This window comes from Clytia hemisphaerica, unplaced genomic scaffold, assembly GCF_902728285.1.
Source record: "Clytia hemisphaerica strain Z4C2 unplaced genomic scaffold, Clytia hemisphaerica genome assembly, whole genome shotgun sequence".
Lineage (NCBI taxonomy): Eukaryota > Metazoa > Cnidaria > Hydrozoa > Leptothecata > Clytiidae > Clytia > Clytia hemisphaerica.
The window spans coordinates 237,315-257,951 of NW_027104472.1; the positions used below are offsets into that span (position 1 = coordinate 237,315).

At 35.3% G+C, this 20,637-nt stretch overlaps 1 protein-coding gene across 1 annotated transcript in view; it reads right to left on the minus strand.

The window, feature by feature from the left end:
• Positions 1 to 3,697: 3,697 nt before the first annotated feature.
• Positions 3,698 to 20,637, minus strand: part of LOC136821360 (uncharacterized) — a 31,966-nt gene continuing 15,026 nt past the window's right edge. The window contains exons 9-17 of the mRNA XM_067077597.1: positions 20,034 to 20,135; positions 18,116 to 18,226; positions 9,630 to 9,743; positions 9,069 to 9,179; positions 8,430 to 8,564; positions 8,006 to 8,179; positions 6,485 to 6,634; positions 5,662 to 5,760; positions 3,698 to 5,322 (exon numbers count right to left, since the gene is read on the minus strand). Of these exons, the coding sequence (XP_066933698.1) occupies positions 4,901 to 5,322; positions 5,662 to 5,760; positions 6,485 to 6,634; positions 8,006 to 8,179; positions 8,430 to 8,564; positions 9,069 to 9,179; positions 9,630 to 9,743; positions 18,116 to 18,226; positions 20,034 to 20,135 (1,418 nt within the window). The 3' untranslated portion in view covers positions 3,698 to 4,900. The remainder of the gene's footprint in view (positions 5,323 to 5,661; positions 5,761 to 6,484; positions 6,635 to 8,005; positions 8,180 to 8,429; positions 8,565 to 9,068; positions 9,180 to 9,629; positions 9,744 to 18,115; positions 18,227 to 20,033; positions 20,136 to 20,637) is intronic.

The following is a 20,637-nucleotide window of genomic DNA, read 5'->3' on the forward strand; positions in this document are numbered from 1 at the left end:
GCTGAGTGATTTCCCAAAGATACTCAATGAAGGTACGTAATAATTTTCCTTTTTTCATGACAAGAATTAGATGACCCCGAAAAAAAATTAAAAATTTGTTTTGCGTAGAGGCACTCACCCATTGTTAGCGAACTGAACCAAATTATACCAAACACCTGCCAATCCATCCCTTTGATTTGTATCTTCTTTCAAATTTTTCTTGAATACACGTTTTTTTAAATAAGAATAAACTACAATCAAGGTCATAATATATTGAGAATTTTGGCTATTTTAACGTTTTTCAAGATTTAAAGTTCTGGCGAGAAAGTCGATTTTTGGCTATCTTTTTAATTTAATCGAATATTTCAATTTGGGAGGGGTTGGCAGACTTCCAGGCTATATTCTGAGTCTTATTAGACTATTTTTGAACTTTTGGATCCTGAGATCCTAAGGTCCGAAGTCTTAAGTCTCATGTTAAAACTCAGAGTTAAAACTCTACCCTTCCAACCTACTTTAGAGCACTTACAAATCGATTGTGGTTCAAAAACTTCCCGGTGGATTTCCCTTTTTTCTCAAATATTATGACCTTGATTGTATATAAGAACATAAGACTTCGATGGCCAAAATTTTAAGAACAAGTTAAGAACATTTTAAGGCTTTGCAGACTTTAAAACACCGGATTTCTTAGGGAAATGGACAAAAATACTAAAAAAATGGTGAAAATAAGAACATGTTTAAGAACATCTGAAGGCTTCAAAAATTTTGAATGTTCTAATAAAAAAAACGTGTAACTAGAATACAATTTTTTTGAAGCCTTCGGATGTTCTTAACTTTTTGAAGGTTAAGCCTAGCAATGTTTTTAACATGTTCTTATTTTCACCAGTTTTTAACCATTTTTCCCATTGTCCTTAAAAAATGCCGGGGTTTCAGAGTGTTCTTAACTTATTTCTAATATTTTGACCATCGAAGCCTTATGTTCTTGTATAGTTTGTTCTTATAAAAAACGTGTACATTGAGATATCGCATTCACTTTCTTCTGTATAAAAAAACTTTATTAATTTCACTAAAGAAAGTGATGTTTCAGTCTTCTCTACACCATCAACAAATATCTAATGCAGTCATTCTACACAATCAGACCACATTGCAGAGAAAAACGTTGAAATTATCATATGAGATGTAAAAAATTAAAGCTTTTAATTAAGATGATGACGATTTCATTAATATGAAAGTTGTCATAGAAAATAATCGCATTTTTTTTCTTTTCATTGCAAAATGGAAGTTTGTAAACACTCAGTTGCATGACTGTAAGGTATTCAGCTTGCGAAATGGTCCCGGTGGGGGATACTACGTTTGTGAGATAACGGGTATGTCCGAGCCAGAGGGACTGAATTTCGAAACTTTTGACTATTTTTGACCGTTTTGCCACTCTTAGAGCGACTACTTTAGGCGTAACAAACTTTCGCGAGCAGAAACTTTCGCGAGGACGAAAAATCGCAAAATTCACGACATTTACTTTCGCGAATTTAATGGAATTTAAATATTTTTCGCGAGCATCAACTTTCGCGAATCAAGACGTAAAATTGAGTATTTTCACATGAAAAAATGGCTTAGAGGGACAAATACTTCTTGGATTGGCTTGAAACATTTATCATTTGACTTATTAGTCTTTTAGCAGGCTAAAAAGTGCCATAAATAAAAGTTACATTTTATTCAAAGTTTGATATTTTTACAAATTTTTAATTTTGTCAAGAATTTTTTGCGAGCATAAACTTTCCCTAATGGCCCTTCCTAGAATTTTTAAAGACATTTATTTTCGCGAAAAGGGCCAAAATTCGCGAAAATTGCGAAAGTTTCTGCTCGCGAAAGTTTGTACGCCTAAAGTACTTCCCCAAAATTTTAGTCCAACTTGATTTTAGTAATTATGGAATCCTTAAAGAGAATCGATCGCTTTTTAATGGTTTGTGTACCTCTTTGAGGGACTTTCAAGGGTGTGAAAAAGGAACCCTAGGCTTGCACATGCTTAGTCCGGGGTCACTTATAGCTTTTTGATAGACTGGATGGCGCTGATAAGTGGCCCGGTGTAATTTGGCGGGCTCTGCTGTTTGGCTTTGCGTGAGGTGGTAGCAAATACATGCCACTAGATCCAGTCCCTTTTTGGAGAAAAACAAACAGAAAACCATGACCAATAGACCAATTTATTTTTCCAATTTTGGAGGTATTTTAATGTTTTGATTATAATTTAATGAACTTTGATGGGGTTTTAGAATATATTTCATTGTTTTGGTGTTTTTAAAGATTTTTTAAAACGAAAGTAAAAAAAAATTCAATATGGCGATATCCTCTAGTCTACTTCACTGGACTCAGCGCCATTAAAATCAATAGAAAGCAAAGTTCAGTCAGAAGTAGAATCTAATCTAGCATTGCCTAAGTACCCCTCGGGACTCTCTTTCTTGCAACCACGTGGAAACGATGTCAGCGTAATTGGATTGATCGCCTTGAGACTGGTTTCCACATGCTAGTAAAAACAAGTGCACTTTTAAAGCGATTGGACTTCAACAGAAAGAACATACTGACGAGCTAAGCACGGATTTTTCACATTTATCCTCCGGATCCTGAGGATATCCTCACCTTTTTTTGTATTTTCTCAAAATATGAACCTTAGGATCCTTAGGGTCCTCAGGCTTTTGCGAGAATAACCTAAGATCCTCACTTTTTTTTCTCAAAATATAAACCTTAGGATCCATAGGTTCCTCAGGATTTTGCGAGGATAACCGGAGGATCCTCACTTTTTTTTCTTTTTTTTCTCAAAATATGAACCTTAGGATCCTTAGGGTCTTCAGGCTTTTGAGAGGATATCCTGAGAATCCTCACTTTTTTTCTTTTTTTCTCAAAATATGAACTTTAGGATCCTTAGGGTCCTCAGGATTTTGCGAGGATAACCTGAGGATCCTCGTTTTTATTTCTTTTTTCTCTCAAAATATGAACCTTAGGATCCTTAGGGTCCTCAGGATTTTGCGAGGATAACCTGAGGATCCTCAATTTTTTTATTTTTTTCTCTCAAATATCGTAAATCTTCCTAATTTTTTTGAGGATCCTGAGGATGTCCTTGGGAAAGCCTGAGGATCCTAAGGATCCTAAGATTCACTTTCTTTAATGAAAAATAATTGACGTAAAATGAATTTTTGAGGATCCTGAGGATATCCTCGCAATATCCTGAGGACCCTAAGGATCCTAAGGTTCATATTTTGAGAAGAAGAGATAAAAAAGGAGGATCCTGAGTTAGCTAAGGATCCTTGGGAAATTAAAATATTGATGTTTTATCAAGCCGTATCCAAGGCAAAAGAGAGGATCCTGAGGATATCCTCTAAAAGCCTGAGGACCCTAAGGATCCTAAGGATATAAGTGAAAAATCCGTGCCTGAGTGATACTGACTGAAACAGTTGGGCGGGGTGACGGTGTGAACCTTTTTTCTGCCGGTGTTGATAAAAAGAAATCTGTGTTTCTATTATTTTTATGTGTTAATGGTGATTCGAGAAAAATGCGTCGGTTCGGTGTTGGCAATCCCCGTATGCCTCCATATGGAGTCTTCAAAAATATAAAATTGAAAGCGTTACTGAAAAAGTATAAATACCCAGAAAATTTTATACTCAATTTACAAAAACCACATCTATTAGCAGGACTTTGGATCACCCAGAACACAAATTAAAGAGAAAATATCTGAGAGAATTTTAAGTATCAACATTTACATGAGTTTGTTGAAAAAATAACTAATTTATAAAAATGTACAGATAAATTATGCTAATTATTGGCCGAAAAAAGGGCCCATCGTCTTGTCAAACTAAAATTCCGTGGAAAGTTTATTCTAAAAATTCTAAATATTTTCGTCCAAAAATGATTCTTCATCTTGAAACAAGACATGTTCCAATTTGCGACAGGATCAGTTTATAACAAGACTTATCATCGTCTGTATAGCACATGTTCAAAGATATTTCATTGAATTGACATTTTAGAGAAGGTTTCTCATTTTTGTTATCAAAAATCTCCAATTCAATGGAAAATTTAACATAATGCCTTCTTGGCACATATACCATGTTTCTAACCAGCATAGCAGCAAATCAGTCTTCAACATTCATAACGTCAAGACAATGTCTAACTAAACGTCCGAATAACATTTATCTGACGTCTAATGAACGTTCAAACAACGCTGTATATCAGTGTTCGTGTGTATGTGTCAAGAAAGTATAAAAATCCTCAATTTCACCTTCTCACGAACTGTGTGGGATTTTGGATCGTCTTTTTCTTTTCCCTATATCGCAACAACTGATCGGACAATCGTGAGAGCACACGGAAAAGCAAGATCTCTTACAGTTCTTAGAGCGAGTATACAACTGGTGTCCGCTGGGCGGGAAACTAGACGCCATGGGCGGTGATCTGTTGATCAATAAATGTTCTTGCCCGTTTATACTCGGGGCTGGTTTTTTAACAAAGTTATTAGTATATGCCTGTGTAAGCCCTTGTCGTCCTGTATTTGGGACCGCTTGAGCAAAATTCACGGCTTTTAGACGATTAGCAGACATTGCGTTTGATACTGCTTGACGTTGATTTTGAACCATATTTTGAGCGTTTCTGACGACATGTACGGCGGAGAGTTCGGCTTGAATTTGCGGAGAAGGCTGTGTGGGAACATCGACTCTTAATGCTGGGTTGGCCTTCGGAGCAGCTGGTAGATCTCTAGCAGAAGCACTGCTTTTTGATTTTCCACTACAACACATATCTGGACAGAATGCAAGGCAGTCTACTGAGCATATCGGTGGGCACATATCAGCAATGGAGAGCTCTTTACTGGGACTGATTGGCTTTGTGTTAAGAGCTGCTGCTGTCAGTGTCATAGGAGCTGATTCCATTGCCGTTCCTGCTAATGCTAAACCAGGGATGGTGGCCCTATGACAGCATGAAACTGGGCAACTGGGGAAGCAGGAAGTTGCACAGGGTGGTGGACAAGGTGGGGGCGGAGGTGGAGGTGGGGCGGGGGGGGGGGAGTGGAGGTGGTGGGCGGTGGGGCGGTGTGGTGGAGGAGGGTGGAGGTGGTGGTGGTGGAGGGTGGTGGTGGGGGAGGCATGTACTGGACCACAGGCGGAGGGGGTGGAGGCGGAGGTGGAGGTGGTGGCGGTGGGGGTGGAGGAGCGGAGAAAACTACCTGAGGTGGAGGTGGAGGAGGAGGTGGTGCAGGAGGTTGGGAGCAGCAAGCAACTGGGCAGGAACCGACACAATTAGTTTGACATGGTGGAGGGCATGACTGAATACCGATGTTGATCTTTGGGACGTGTGTTGGTCGTGGATGTACTGAAGATTAGAAAAGTAAAAATAGGTTTTTGTATGAAGGTTGTGTAACGATGTTCAGTTTAAAATTCACTAAAAGTCTAACAATAAAGATGCTTTCATGTTATCAACTGTAATTTTAAATTTTTAGTAAATCATTAAAAGCTTACGTCAATCCACTTACAATTTTCTATTTACCAATTTACCAATAATGAGAATAGAAACTATTTTTTTGAAATATTTTCATCCCTTGAGAGCTATGTTAAAAACGCAAATTCTTTGGAACAGTCTTTAGTAGACAGCAAACTTAACAAATACTTAAGACCATACACGAATCGTTTTGATGATATAATACGGACGTACCTTTATAACAATCATAGCCATCACCGTGGTAACCATGACGACATCGACAATGTCCACGTATACAACGCGCATGCACGTCACATTGTGCGCAAATGTCCTCTGTACACGAAAAAAAAAGAAGATATTTCAGCAAAACTTTGATAGATCTTGTATGTTGACCGCAGAAGAGAACGTTCAATTATTATTTCCATAAGGCATTTATGCATATGCTCAAATCCTGGAAAATATTAAGCATCGCCTAAGCATATAATCAGCAAAATTTTAAAGCATTTAATCTCCCAAATTGCAAAAAACATGCTTAATGTGTAAGTTGCATTACATAACCATAGGAAAAGCATATTTGAGGCTCACAGAAAATTACTCTATGCTTATAAAAAAAAGGAATAGTCCAAATTTTAATCAGAGTGACAGACTGTAAATATTTTATTCACCGGGTCACTAAGACATTTAGGGATGTGTAGTAGATGTTCTTTTATAAGCAAGTGTCTGCTCCTTGGTCAGACTGGTGTATGCTTAAGCTTTCAAAGCATCCAGACATAGCCTATGCTTATTATATGCCTATGAGTTAAAATATTTTAATAATTTACCCAGAGCAAAGTTTTTGTAAAATCTGAGAAATTTTTTAAACAATTAATTCAAGCAGCGTTCAGATTTTGGGAGCTTAGCCGTGTAACGTTTGACCACTTCCAAACCTTTTTGTACTGCAAAAAATTGATGACTTGGAAAAAGTTTCGGGCTGGTGTATATGCTTATGTTATGCTGAGGAAACCTGCCAATCTGAGCCTTCATAATGCTTATAAAAAACATTTAGATGCAAACTAACCTTGGCAGTTGAACCCTTCATAACCGGTTAAACAGATACATTTGTAATTATGTTGATCCGTTGCGTGGCACGATCCTCCATTTTGACAAGGTGAAGGGTGGCATGGCTCGGGCGGTCTCGATGGCATCATTGGCGGAATTGTGGGTGCATCTGAACAAATTATGAAATGAGAAATACAGTAAACTCTCGCTTCTTATTACCTTAAAGGAATAAATTTTGGCGGAAAGAAAATTTGGCGGATTTCGCCAAAATCCGCCAAATTAAGTTCGCGCCAAAATTTATTTTTTCTTCCATCCGCCAAATTTATTCCCGCCAAATTTAATTTATTTCACGCATTCCCCAAATTTGTGCTATTTCAAGTCTTAAAACAGGTTTTTTTGCTTATTTATTTTGCTTATTTAATAACGCTTTTGGCCAAAAATATCTTGCAACCGCCAAATTAAATTCCCGTCAAATTTACTTTATCCAGCTTTCCGCCAAATTAAATTCCCTCTGAAAAAACTTTTTCGGCCATCCGCCAAATTAAATTCCCGCCAAAATTTCTTCCTTTAAGGTATTCAAATCTTTCTATAATTCGAACAAATTTCCAGTCCTCATCAAGGAGAAACCTTCTTAAAATACTTTCTATAATTCGAACAAATTTCCCCGTTCGAGTTCAAATTAGTAAGAGTCAACAAAAATTAGTAAGAGTCAACAAAAATTAGTAAGAGTCAACAAAAATTAGTAAGAGTCAACAAAAGAGTCAACAAAAATTAGTAAGAGTCAAAAAAATTAGTAAGAGTCAACAAAAGTAGTAGAGTCAACAAAAATTAGTAAGAGTCAACAAAAATTAGTAAGAGTCAACAAAAATTAGTAAGAGTCAACAAAAATTAGTAAGAGTCAACAAAAATTAGTAAGAGTCAACAAAAATTACTTGACAATGCTATCATCCGTTGAACAGACAAAGTAAACGCAGGCCAGAAAATATAAGATAAGCAGAGTTTACAGCCAGTAATGACAGTGGTTAGAGTAAAAAAATGCCGCGTAGAGTTCGAAGAAACGTTTGCGCGCCGAAGCCGTATAGTTTCTAGTCTGAATCGCAGATCTCTACAAAGCCCCAGGTATAGGAGCACGAATCCGTTTGTGGATGCCAACAGCCTATATAGTTTCTGAGCAGAAACCAATTTAAAACTAAAAGCAAAACCCAATTTTTTTGCTCGAACCGGTAGTCTAGAGATTATTTGATTTGAAGAGTAGACTATCAGATTAGACTAAAGCATGTACTCGCCACCAATACTGTTTTACTGACCCAATATTACACCGTATCCCACCTCGAGAAGGCCAAGCAACTAATAGTACCATTAAAATACTACTGTATTAACTCTAACGTCTGAAGTGAATTCGAGCCCTGAACTAAAATTGTGGAAAATATTGCTTTTAATCTAGCCTATACAAGACGTCACCCGCGTTTTTACTACACAATAAACAGAATGAAAAATCCTGTTTTTTGGCGAGATGCTTGCTACTTATTTATCAACTTACACATAGGTGGAGGAGGAGGTGGTCTTTGATCGCAATTCCTTCCGTAATAACCTTCCCTACAAATACACTTGTAAGCACCATGAGGTTCATCAATACATGTACTGCCTGACAAACAAGGTGTTTGGTCACACATGCGGGGCAGCTCCGGTGGCGGAGGTGGTGGAAGGATAGGTACTGAAAACAGAAAAAGAAAGGAGTAGAGCAGAGCTGCAGTAAAAAGGTAGAACATTCACAATAGCAGTTCACAATATAACAGAACGATTGAGATTGTATTGGGACAGCAATTAACCTATTTACCTTCTTTGAGTAAATATTGAATGAAAACAATCTTCAGACTGCTACGGCACTATTACCACTAGTTCCCTTTTTTGGAAACTCTCTTCAATAACCGGAAACGGTAGAACTTGGTATCATTAAATATTACCTTCGACGTGATGATGATGGTGATGCAATTCGTGAGTCTCGTGACATTCGTACCCAGTTCCTTCGTAACCTTCATCGCAACGACAATCCCCATTGTCACAGAACGCGTTCGCGTCACAACGAGAACAATGATCCACTGAAGAAAAAAGAGAGGTAAAAAATCAGGTTAAATAATTGAATATTGAGGAGAGAATTTTGTACGACGGAAATGGCAAAACCTTACTGTCCAAAAGGACCTGGAGGCAGCTAGCTAGGCAGCTACGTGTTAAGGGTATACCTTTTATATACCTCGATAATCTCTCATTGTCACACCAAAGGGAAACTAAAACTTGAAAATTGTTACAATTTCCGGGATAATCAGATCATGAGCAGAAGCCTAGATTTTGTGAGAAAAAAGATTAAGTAGATTAAGGGGCTACAGTTGCGTAGACAAGAGGGGCGAAAAATTTGTGTAGGAGAGCAGATTATTAACCATTCATGATATAAAAAGATAATTACCGTGTTATAAAAATATGCTCTCCTACGCAAACTTTGCGCCCCTCATTTCTACTCTAGTACTGACTGTACATATAAATCAGTTGGATTTCAACTGTTGGGTGTGTTACAAAAAAATTTATTTCTCCTTAAAAAAATTTCTCACCTTCACAGTACTCTCCTGTGAAACGTGTTGGACAATGACACGATTGTGTTTCACGCATCACGTGACAAACGCCGCCATTATGGCATGGGTTTGGTGTGCACATCGAATGAACTGAAAGAAAGGATGGAGAGAATGACTCGTAAAAAATAATAGAAAATTTCAGTGTGTCGATGTCTGACATTCATACTACACAATATATTGGCGAACAATATTCAGCAATATAATTTGAAGACCGAACGATGCAAATAGCAGATACTCCAGGCTTTATGCTTGTCTCACAACAAAGATATGGTTCGCTAAAGGGACACGTAGCGTTAAATTTGAGGCTTTACGGCTGACACAACAACAATTAAACAGGCTTCGTAATTCAATTTCTCTGAAAATTGAGAAAATAAACTCGTAAAGAATAAACACATTCACGAGCTAACCTCGTTTGCGTTTTACCCTCTCCTTAAAAAGTCATAAAATACTTTACTACATTCCACTGAAGTACAGCTCATAGCGCCCGCTTAAAAACACATCCCAAGGTTTCCCTTAAGTTATAAAAAAATAGGGTCTTACTTTCGCAATGTGAGCCACCGTAAGGGGCCGTACAATCACAGGAATATTCTCCATGACCCTCGCTGATACATCGTCCGTTATTATGGCACGGGTTGTAAAAACATGGGTTCGATTCTGAAAAGTTAAATAGGAAACGGATAAAAAGGTGGGGCTACTACTACACTGACCTTTATAAACTCTAGCAAAGCCACCATCCTGCATCCGGTATTTTTCTTTAAAGTGGTACCCGCAAAGACGCTAGACGCTCAAATGGTGCTACATCATCAAAAATATGCAAGGAAATGTGGATCTAGCGCTCTCGATACATTTACACCGCTATTGAGTATTGCTGCCATTAGGGTAGTCTGTACACAAACCCGATATCTACGGCTAATTTCAAAATTCATTACCACTACCCTACGATAATCGTGAGATACGCTCTGGTACAGAGTACCATTAGGGTACCACTTTCAAAATAAAACTACCATCAAATAATTTGCTTGGCCGAGATTGGCTAACTGTCTCCAGGGTTTATATAAAGCTTAGTGGACTACAATGATAAAAAATCTTCTAGTCTTGGTCAACATGATTCAAATCAATTCCATTTCATTTTCAGCATAGAAGATAGTTTGCAGGGATAGTTCTGTGATAATCCGAAATGACAATACAAATTTTGTTCTAAATGTATGTTCCTGTGTCAGAGTGTCAGAGTGTATTGCAAACTTGACGGTCGACGAGGACGTGTTACACTGAAGTTAACAAAATTGGACCTTGTCAGAAAACAACCTTGTCAGACAGAAAATCGACGAATTTTATACACTACCAGAATAACAAGTTCTCGACCATGGCAGAAATCCAAAACCCACCCTGAAAAGTGTATTACTAAAATACGACCTTTTCAGATACCATTTTTTTATTGAATTTGTGACCATGTCAGTTATTTTTGGATCTTGAAAATGGGTCCCCTGACCAGTGGCACGTTCCCGTAGCTCATTTTTTTCTGATTGCCACCTACCCTGGTAGGGTTCGACGTACTCCATCACAAATATGGATGGAAATTTGAGCAGTTTGAATTTTATTAACACTGTGTCGTCAAACCAGAAAATTGTCGTTTTGCCTATTTTTCTGAAAAACTACAAGGTTTAAACATCCGATTACTAAAATTAAATAATTTTCGGAACACGAATTCAAAAAGTTAACGGGAATACTGAGTTCTGCTAAAAGATAAAAAAAGGTAAGAACTGAACCATTGTAAGATCATATTTTGCTGAAAACTATTCATAGTCAAAAGATTTGTGTAAAATGTTAGCTTAAAATGCAATTAATACAGTCAAGAATTATTATACAGGAAAATGTTGGGAACCATCAATATAACATTCAAATACTTATCAACGGTCTGCTTTTCATGTAGCTTTATATGATTCAATTCGAAAAATTGAAAATTCGGAATTCCGAAAAATTCGAAAAATTCTGAACTTTGAAAAAGTAAAAAAAAAAAATCGGAATTCCGAAAAATCGAAAAATTCGGAATTCCGAAAAATCGAAAAATTCGGAATTCCGAAAAATCGAAAAATTCGGAATTCCGAAAAATCGAAAAAATTCGGAATTCCGAAAAAAAAAACGAAAATTCAGAATTTGAAAATCAAGATTTTCGGAATTCCGAAAAAAAAAAAATCGGAATTTGGAAAAAAATAATGGAAATAATTCGGAATTCCTGAGTACTGGGCACTAGTACTGGGAGATAATAAGGAGTTGGACTCCCTAGAATTAAACGGAAGACACAAAATGATTCACTTAATTATTTTATCTCTTGCTGAATGTATATTCATACCTATGAATAATCTTTTAATTCATTTTGTAAAGCGATGATAAATAAACAAAATTATGGAAAATAGAGCTCAATAATGTAAAATCATAGCTCGAGAAAACAAAATGAAAGAAAACAATAATGTCATAAATTCCTAAGGAATCGATTGTTATAAAAATCTAAATAAGGAATGCATAATCCGTGCGTGTAAAGCTCTTTCGGTTTTTGAAAAGATGCAATAGATACGCTAAAGACTCAATAAAGTATTGCTTAGGGATTGACTATATTTTAGTGTAAAGATCAAGAATGGTTACCACTTGATGAGGGCATCAAAATTTTGAAGGTGCTTATAATATAATACTATTCCAGAAATTATGACGTTACAGTGAGCTGGTGGTGTACCAAAAAATAACTATTTAAGTCATTATTTTCTGAATTCTAAGTAATTTTCGTCCGTTTTGATCAATTAAATATGTTTAAAGGGTTAAATTCTTTTAGTTCATACTGTAAATCTATTATTGTGTTTTTTTTAAGGACGGAAATGAATATTTTGGAAGCCAACCCAGTCTTATCAACACGAATGAAAGTTGTCAAGATTTCGAAAGACTAAAGGATGACATTCCAAAATATTTCAAAGGTTCAGCTTTGTTCACGGAGGAAATGAAGAACGAATGGCCTGATCTCATAGATATCTCTAGTCGATATTACGTTACATCACCGAACACATCCTGGAACCTTAACCAATTACACGCTAAGATCGCGCAACAAAATAAAGATCCTATAGACAACACAGGTTTAATCGCTGCACAGAGAATTCAAAATCTTGATCGAGGAGCTATACCCCAGGTAAGAATTCCATGTATTAAAAAAGTGTCCTTTCTTTCTGACTGACATGTATTTGTCAATTAATTAAAAATTGTCCAGCGTGCGGAGGCATTTTAAATCTTTCATGTGACAATACAACGTACATGAAAACAATCGAAAAATGATTTGACCTTTTGGAGAAATTACGATAACTTGCAAGCTTTCAATAGCTCGATGAATTTCAGCGTGAATTCACTCTAACAGATGGTTAGCTTATTTTTTCACGTGTATTTACCTTCATGTCTCTTCTAAAAAATTTTCGATTTTCGATGTTTAAAAAAGACGATATTTTGAGAGCTTTAGGATTATAATCAAAGCTGGTTGCATCAATATTCTTGATTTTTACAGTTAGTTTGACAATATTTCACTAATAGATTCAAACTTCTTCCCTCAAGGTTTATTTTGGAGCTTACAATGCAAATATGCGGCTTGGGAATGCTGTTGAGGTTGTGGAGAATTTTCACGACGCACTGGAAGCTGGCTCAATGGTTGCTATCTGGCTAGTCAACTACAACAAAATACCGGTCATAGGAAAAATTATCGAAGTTGACGATCAGAGGGTAAACGTCCATTATTGGAAAGGTTCGTGGTTGAAGGAGTGGATACCTGAGTATACACGTGGTAAAAAGAAAGAGCCCTGGACACAGTGGCTACCAAAACCCTGTGTCATTTTATCAGGTTTTATGCTTCAAGAAAAGAAGCTAACAAAAGCGAACCGTAAGTTTTTAAAAGAGAAATACGCTGAGCTCAAAGATACTGTCACACAGTCATAAAAAAATAAGAACAGTACCAGATTTCATTCGTTCTTATAAATTTTAATTTTTTTTAATTTTAATTTTTTTTAATTTAATTTTTAATATAATTAATTTTATAAAATAAAAAACGTGAACTTTGACTTACCTAACTAGTTCATATTGTTACATACATACAGTATATTTTTTGTATTGGTTTCTACGCCTTATGATTTATTTTTATATTTACCTTCAAGTCTCTAATTTTTGAGGATTCGAGTCTACTTATCCAATTTTGAAACGTCAATGAAAGTTTTGACTTCATATTTTTGAATTTATATTCGGAATTCCGAATTTTTTCAATTTTTCGGAATTCCGAATTTTTTTCAATTTTTCGGAATTCCGAATTTTTTTCAATTTTTCGGAATTCCGAATTTTTTCAATTTTTCGGAATTCCGAATTTTTTCAATTTTTCGGAATTCCGAATTTTTTTAATTTTTCGGAATTCCGAATTTTTTTCAATTTTTCGGAATTCCGAATTTTTTCAATTTTTCGGAATTCCGAATTTTTTCAATTTTTCGGAATTCCGAATTTTTTTCAATTTTTCGGAATTCCGAATTTTTTCAATTTTTAGGAATTCCGAATTTTTTCATTTTTTCAATTTTTTATTGAATATAAGAATATTGAAAGATTTTTCCATAAATATTTCTACTGTTCGACTTTGCTTTTCGAACAGACAATCGAAACTCTGAAAATAAATCATTATTTGTTAAATAGTTTTTTGTTTCTTGTATATTAGTAAGCTATACCTGTTTTGATTAATTTAATACAGATTAAAATGACAAGAAAGTGCAACCATACCTTGATCCTTAAATATGACAAGGAACTTGACTCTATTACTGCTTTTATTAGAATTTTACGCTTAAAGAAACAGAATCTTCAGAGTCACGTTCTTTTACGTAAAAAAAGTCTGGAGTTTAGATTTTTAATCCTGCTAAAACTTACTTAACCTGAAATTAGGTGTATCTACTTTAATAGATCCAAAGCTTAATTCAAGGACTCTGAGCCTGGTTAGGTAGAATTATCCGAGACAGAAAAAAAATAAGGAGCCGATTGAAAAACAACGTACGTATGTCGGCTTTTCACCAGATTATATAGGCAGAATAATATACTTTTCCTAAAATAATGAAAACGACAATTTTCTGGTTTGACGACACAGTGTTTATTTCAAAATGATTGATCTAAAGTATGTTACTTTATTGCGAAATACGAGTTCCTAAGAAGCTTTAATTACATTCTATATTTGATTTAGATTTCAGTATTTCCATTTAAAGACAAATAATTCTGTGTGGGCAGTTTGAAGGTTGGTTACAATCGAACTTTCAATATACATCTTTTTTATAAGAATATACTTTTTAAGAATATTTCTGGTGAGATTAGCTAAAAAATCGAGAATATAGTAAGAATACCAAGTTAAGAATATCTTCATTTTGAAAATGGTCATGGTCACGCTTTTTATAAAAAACTCACTCTATAATAAAATTTATGATGAAATTCAGCAAAATTTTAAGAATATCACCACCATGGAATTCGACAACTGAACCTATGAACCATTTTTGGAGTATTTTTACCAGTAAATTTCCAATTGTCATATTTTGACTTGAGATATGTTAATTTTAGGTAGAATCTGGGTTAACCTAAGAATACTTTAAGAATATTCTAGGATGATTTTCCCCGAAAAGTTAAGAACATCCATTTTTATAAAAAAAGCGTGTAGCCAATCTTTTGATTATCACCAATGCCACAGAAAGAGGGAAAAGTATATTAAAGTTTGTCTAGTGCAAAACTGGACTTTGAACTTTGACATTAATGATTAAAGCGATAGAAAAGTTGAGAAATAAATATGCTACAACCTCTACGTGGGAGAGCACTATGTACCCGTGAATAATATACAAATGAGGAAGTCAAAAGTACTCCATCGTTAAAGTAAAATATATTGATATAGAACACCAATTTGAATCACGTGGACAGATACACGACAAATGGGAAATGTGTAAGCAAATAACTGAGAGAGTTGAAATTTTGGTGTTGTGATTTTATTTACTTCGACTTTCTCTGATATTACCAAATTATGATATCTGTAAAGTGATAGTTGGCAGAAATTGATATAGTTATTATAGTTTGAGCAATTGGATATTTCTTGACCGATGACAAGTTTCGAATGTATTAAGATGTAATTTTAATATCATCATATTTTTTCTGGAATTGGACTTTGCCTGTAATCAATATTCTCGATAAAAAGAAAGTGTCAAAATTTTTGATATTGTTCTGTCATCAAAATTCATATTTTGATTGTAGAAAAAAAACTTGAAAAACATCAAAAATGAGAAGTTGAAAGTTCATATGAAAGTTCACACAAAATCCATTTTGTTACATAGATTGTCTCGTTTGGACTTGTTACACTGATTAAAAACTAGCCACATAGCTATAATTGGAACTGGAAATTAGAGAAAGTTTGCTAATGATCAAAGGCAACATATACAACTAAACAGTCGGAAGAGTTTTTTGGCTAACTTGGCATTTATAATTTTCTACTGACTTGCTTGATTTGCTTGTTGATTTATCGCAAAAAAAAATTCTTATGACGATTTTGGCGTTAAGTAGCAACACCTTAAAAACAATGGCAGGACCTACGGCTGTGTACGCCTTACGTCTTCTTACGAAGTGTATATTATTCATCTTACGTGATGCCCTGACTACGTTGTACGTTCTCGTCACAAACGCAACGTTCCAAAATCTGGTTCTATACACGGCTAGGGGTATCATAAAAGGATTTTTATCGTTGACGTATTATTTAATCGGCGTCACGTCTGCGGAACGGAACCCGATCGTCCAAGTTGTCGAAAAGGAGATTAAAGACGTCCCCACGTCGCCGATTATGGCGTCAAAGGAGCCACACAAGTCGACGCGATCCGTACTCAAACAGTCGACAGATGAAGTCAAATTAGTCTCGATGTCTTTCGCAACAGTACTTTTGACTTGGGTCATCAAGGCAGCAACGACGAGTAGGCGAGCACTGGTAGGCTCCATAAGTGAGCATAAAAGGAACAGGGAGAAAAGTCAATGATGAAAAAAAGAAAAAAAGACTTTGTTTAATTTAATGCATTTACAGTCTGTTCTTCGCCATTTTGTTTGCACCTGATTTGAAGTTAAAGAGTGATGGTATTTGATAGGCCAAACCCTTGGGCAAGACGGGGTACGGGGATGTGCCGCTGGTCAGGGTACTTTTTTTCACCTCCTCCCTCGTAGGGTACGTTTTTGGGGGAATTTGAGAAAAAAGTGGGAAGTTTTAAGAATATTTTGGAATTTCAGTCCCATTCAGTGTCTTTTTTTCGCAAAAACTAGTCTCACTTAGGGTCCATTTTTCAAACTTCAGTCAGAGGCACACCTCCGTCGGTCGGCAAGGTTAGTACCCTCCCCAGGCCCTTGAGTTAGTTGATACTCCGAAAAGCAAGTAGTTTCTTTGAAAAACAAGATACGATTATCTTCCTATATCTTAACAATTAAAAACATTCTAAAAAAAGGTGGTCTCTTTATAATTATCGGTAAATTTTTGTTTTTCCAAATGCTGTTCTCCGTTAATAGAAGAGTGAATTGAATTCAATTTTGTCCAATATCTTTAGCTCCGTAGTTAGTCAGTACACGTTTTTATAAGAACATTCATTTTGAAGCTTTTAGAACTTTTGAGTTTTAAGCCTAAAAATGTTTTATTTTCAACATATTGCGAGTATCAGTATTTTTGTTCATCTTCCTAAGAAATTAAGTGTTATACAGTTCGGAAAGCTTTTCTTAACTTTTTTCTTAAGATTTTGGCCAACAAAGTTTTATGTTCTCATAGAAAAACGTGTATGTGACGGGTTAAAACATACTTCCTTATTATTGTTTTCAATATTTCCGTCAAAATTTTAGCCCCGACCGGATAAAGACCGCGTCGAAATTTAACGATTAGTTCTGTCAAATAGATTTCTTTAAAACGTATAATGATTTGTCGACTCTCAAAATAACAATTTAGTGTCGAAATATAGACTTTTGGCGGATTTACAAAGATAAGATTTTTGTTATGAATACTAGGTAGGTGAAACACATTTGTCAATTTTTAAATTATACTAATTTTCATAATATATAAAAATATCAAATCTTCAATTTTTGTAAATAGAAATTTCTTTAGGATTTATTTTTAGCTGAATTTTTTACGAGTGTAAAAGTTTTAACATAATTTATGAAAATCGTAATAAATCTTTATTTGATAATTACATAATGCCTTGGAACTTGAAGATGGCCTCAATATAACGGCATCAAACCTGCCCTGTGTACCCGGGGTCATCTACGTAAAAAATATACGGGAATATGCTCGCTCTGCTTAGACTTAGACTTAGACATAAAAACTCCCTAAATATAGAGTAAATATATTGACATGAACCCTGCCCTACGTCATCTACACAATAAAGATACGGGAATGTTCTGCTGGTTAAGGGTAGGAACCTAAAACATGTCTTGAATATGGCGTATATTTAATGGCATCGACCATGCTCTGTATCTCCGGGGGTCACCAGCGCAAAAAAGGATACGGGAATGTTCTGCTGGTTTACGCTATGACTTTAAAACTTTTCTTAAATAAAGAATAAATATATTGACATTAACCCTGCCCTACGTACCAGAAAATCAGTCTCATTTCGAAAAAAGGAGAGGTCAGTCTGAAATCTTTAATCAAAGTTTTAATAAACTTTCGAATTTAAATAACAGTCTCGTATCATCCCTAGCCGAATAGAGTTTATTTCATAAGATTTAGTCACTTTTTTTCCGACAAATAGTTTTATTACCAGAAAACGTACTGTAGTGAAATCAGTAAAATCAAGGTAAATCAATAAATAAAAGACGTGTATTCGTCTAAAACAGAAAATGGGTTTTACGGAGCAAACTAGCACATAGTCTTGAAACTTTGGTGAACTAGAAATTAGAGACGAAAAAAGCATATTTATATACTTTTCTTTGACTGATTTCTGTCGAGACGGCAGAGCTTCCAACACAGTAAAACATATTATTACCTTGACATTGATGACCAAGGAAACCATGGACACACGTGCAAGTTATCCCTTCATCTGTATCATGGCATATCCCTCCATTCTCGCACGGATTCGGGTGACAACGAGAGGAAACTGTAGAAATAAAATTTTTTTGGGTATTTCTAATTCAAATTTAATAAAATTTAAAGATCTCTCATACAATAAACTGACTAATCAAGCTAATCAAATGAAACTAAAAAGCAAAAAGACGGGGGTAACTCTCAAACGGGAATTTTATAGACGTTAACATCCCATTCAACAATACATATCAGATGGGAATGCCTGCAGTTCTTCATTTTTCACTGATCATACCATACTCACTTTCTACGTTAGCCTGGACTATTAGATTAGATAGATTAGATAAGCCAAAATTTAAAGTAGAATTTCTATATTATAAGGCTAAATATGGGCAAAACCTTAGAACAATTTGTTGGTTCTTATAGAAAATTGTTTCATAGTGGAGTTTCTATATTATCAACCTAAGATACAAATATATTCTTGAAATCAGTATCCTCTTGTTCTTGTCCTAATGAACTATGAATGAAACTTGGAATTTTGTAGAAATCTAACTTTCCCAACCTTGGTATTCGACATTATTTTGTTCAAATTCCACACCCTCTTCACCTCCATCTAACCAATCAAACGCGTTCAAATTTATCACGTGACAAGTCAATACAAGAACAACAACAAAAAGATTAAAGTGCCCCATCTTCATTTTTCCTTCGTAAATTCCAGGCTTAATTCTATGATGCAAATCCCATTTTTTTCAAAGTTTACTTTTGACAACAACAAAAAAACACAACAATTTCCGAGATTTGAACCCTGACAATTCACATAATAAATTATTGCTTGAATTAATTTGAGCAAATTTTTTCCAGGATTTTGCAAGCGAGGAAAATTTCTTTGCACAAGAAAAGTGTTGTACGCTGGAAGCTCATCGAAGCATAGTAAACAATGGAAACAAAATAGAAAGTTTATCAAAAACAATGTTTCAATTTCATTCCAAACTAAGCTACAAACAGCGTAAACCAAAACAAGCAAACAAACTAATTACAAAACTGAAACTAACTAATTCATTGTTGTTTCTGTACCAGACGTTAAAAATCCAACTAGAACAAAACGTTAAAAGCACCGCCCATTTTTAAAACGTCCGTAACACTGCTGAAGTAAGTAGCTAGTTACTGTATTTGCACTTTTGAGAACTGCGAAGTGACTGAAGCGATTTGGAATAACCCGCAAATTCGAAGACGGTAAAAGTGTTCGATTAGTGTCTTTCTCAGGTGATTAGGATCTAGACAAATCAGATGCTGACCTTCTTCGTCGCAGAAAAATACACATACATAAACCCGCTACTACAATCAAGGTCATAATATTTGAGAAATGAGATAGCCCAAAATCGACTTTCTCGCCGGAGCTTTAAACCTTGAAAAACGTTAAAATAACCGTAATTCTCAATATATTTCAACCATGATTGTAAGTGTTACAGTAGAGTTTCCGTCATTCGAACCACTATCATTGATGCCGTTACCAAGGCTACCATGACCTCATTATTTTGCCAAGACTGAAATATGGGTCCTTAAACAGCACTTTGAACCTATCAAGATTCAAAGATTTTCAACGCAGCTTACCTACAGTATTTCTTGGCACTTTGAATACAAGTCACGGACCCTGACTACTCGAATATATCTTCAGAACTCGGAAGAATACGTGATTACCATGAAGAAACTTTCTAATAAACTTATAACTCGAAAAAGTTCCTTTAACTTAGACGGTTTGTTAGGTAAGGTTGGTCGAAAGACAAAGTTAGAGAGACTGTTTTCACGACTTGGTTTCAATACGCAAGGGGCATCATTCACGATAAAAGGAAGGATAAAGAAAATTTTAAAAAAATCATTCTTACCTTCACAGAAATGTCCATCACCGTTGTAACCGCTCATACAGACACAATTCCCGCGTACACATTCCGCGTTGGTATCGCACGAGGAACATTGAGCGTGGGAATCTGAAAATAGGTAATATTTGATTGAAATCTTAATACACTCATCGACTAATGAAGCTAACTTATTGTTCACAAGCCCGAAGAATGGGCATGAAAAAGTTGACAAAAAGATTGGCGCTTGTAAACCAAGCTTTACATACAGAGGTGTTTTTATCGCGCCAAAACTATCGACAGATTGTTGAAATTCTCAAAGGAATCTTATACAAACTCAATAAAATCTCAAAATCAACAAAACTCGCCGTAACGTTTAGAGAAAATTTAATAAGGGAAAGCTGCGATATCTCAAATAAATTCACGGGGTGAAAACTTAGATTTCAACTTTTCACTCGTGGATTCTCCGAAAAGTCAGGGAGGGTGATTTGTTGATCCTGTTGATACAGGAGACTGATTCTTGCTTATTCGAATTTCTATTAATCGAATCTATCTATAATTCGAACTAATTTCAAGTTCCTCGTAATATACTTTCTATAATTCGAATCTCTCAGTAGATCGAGCAAATAAGATT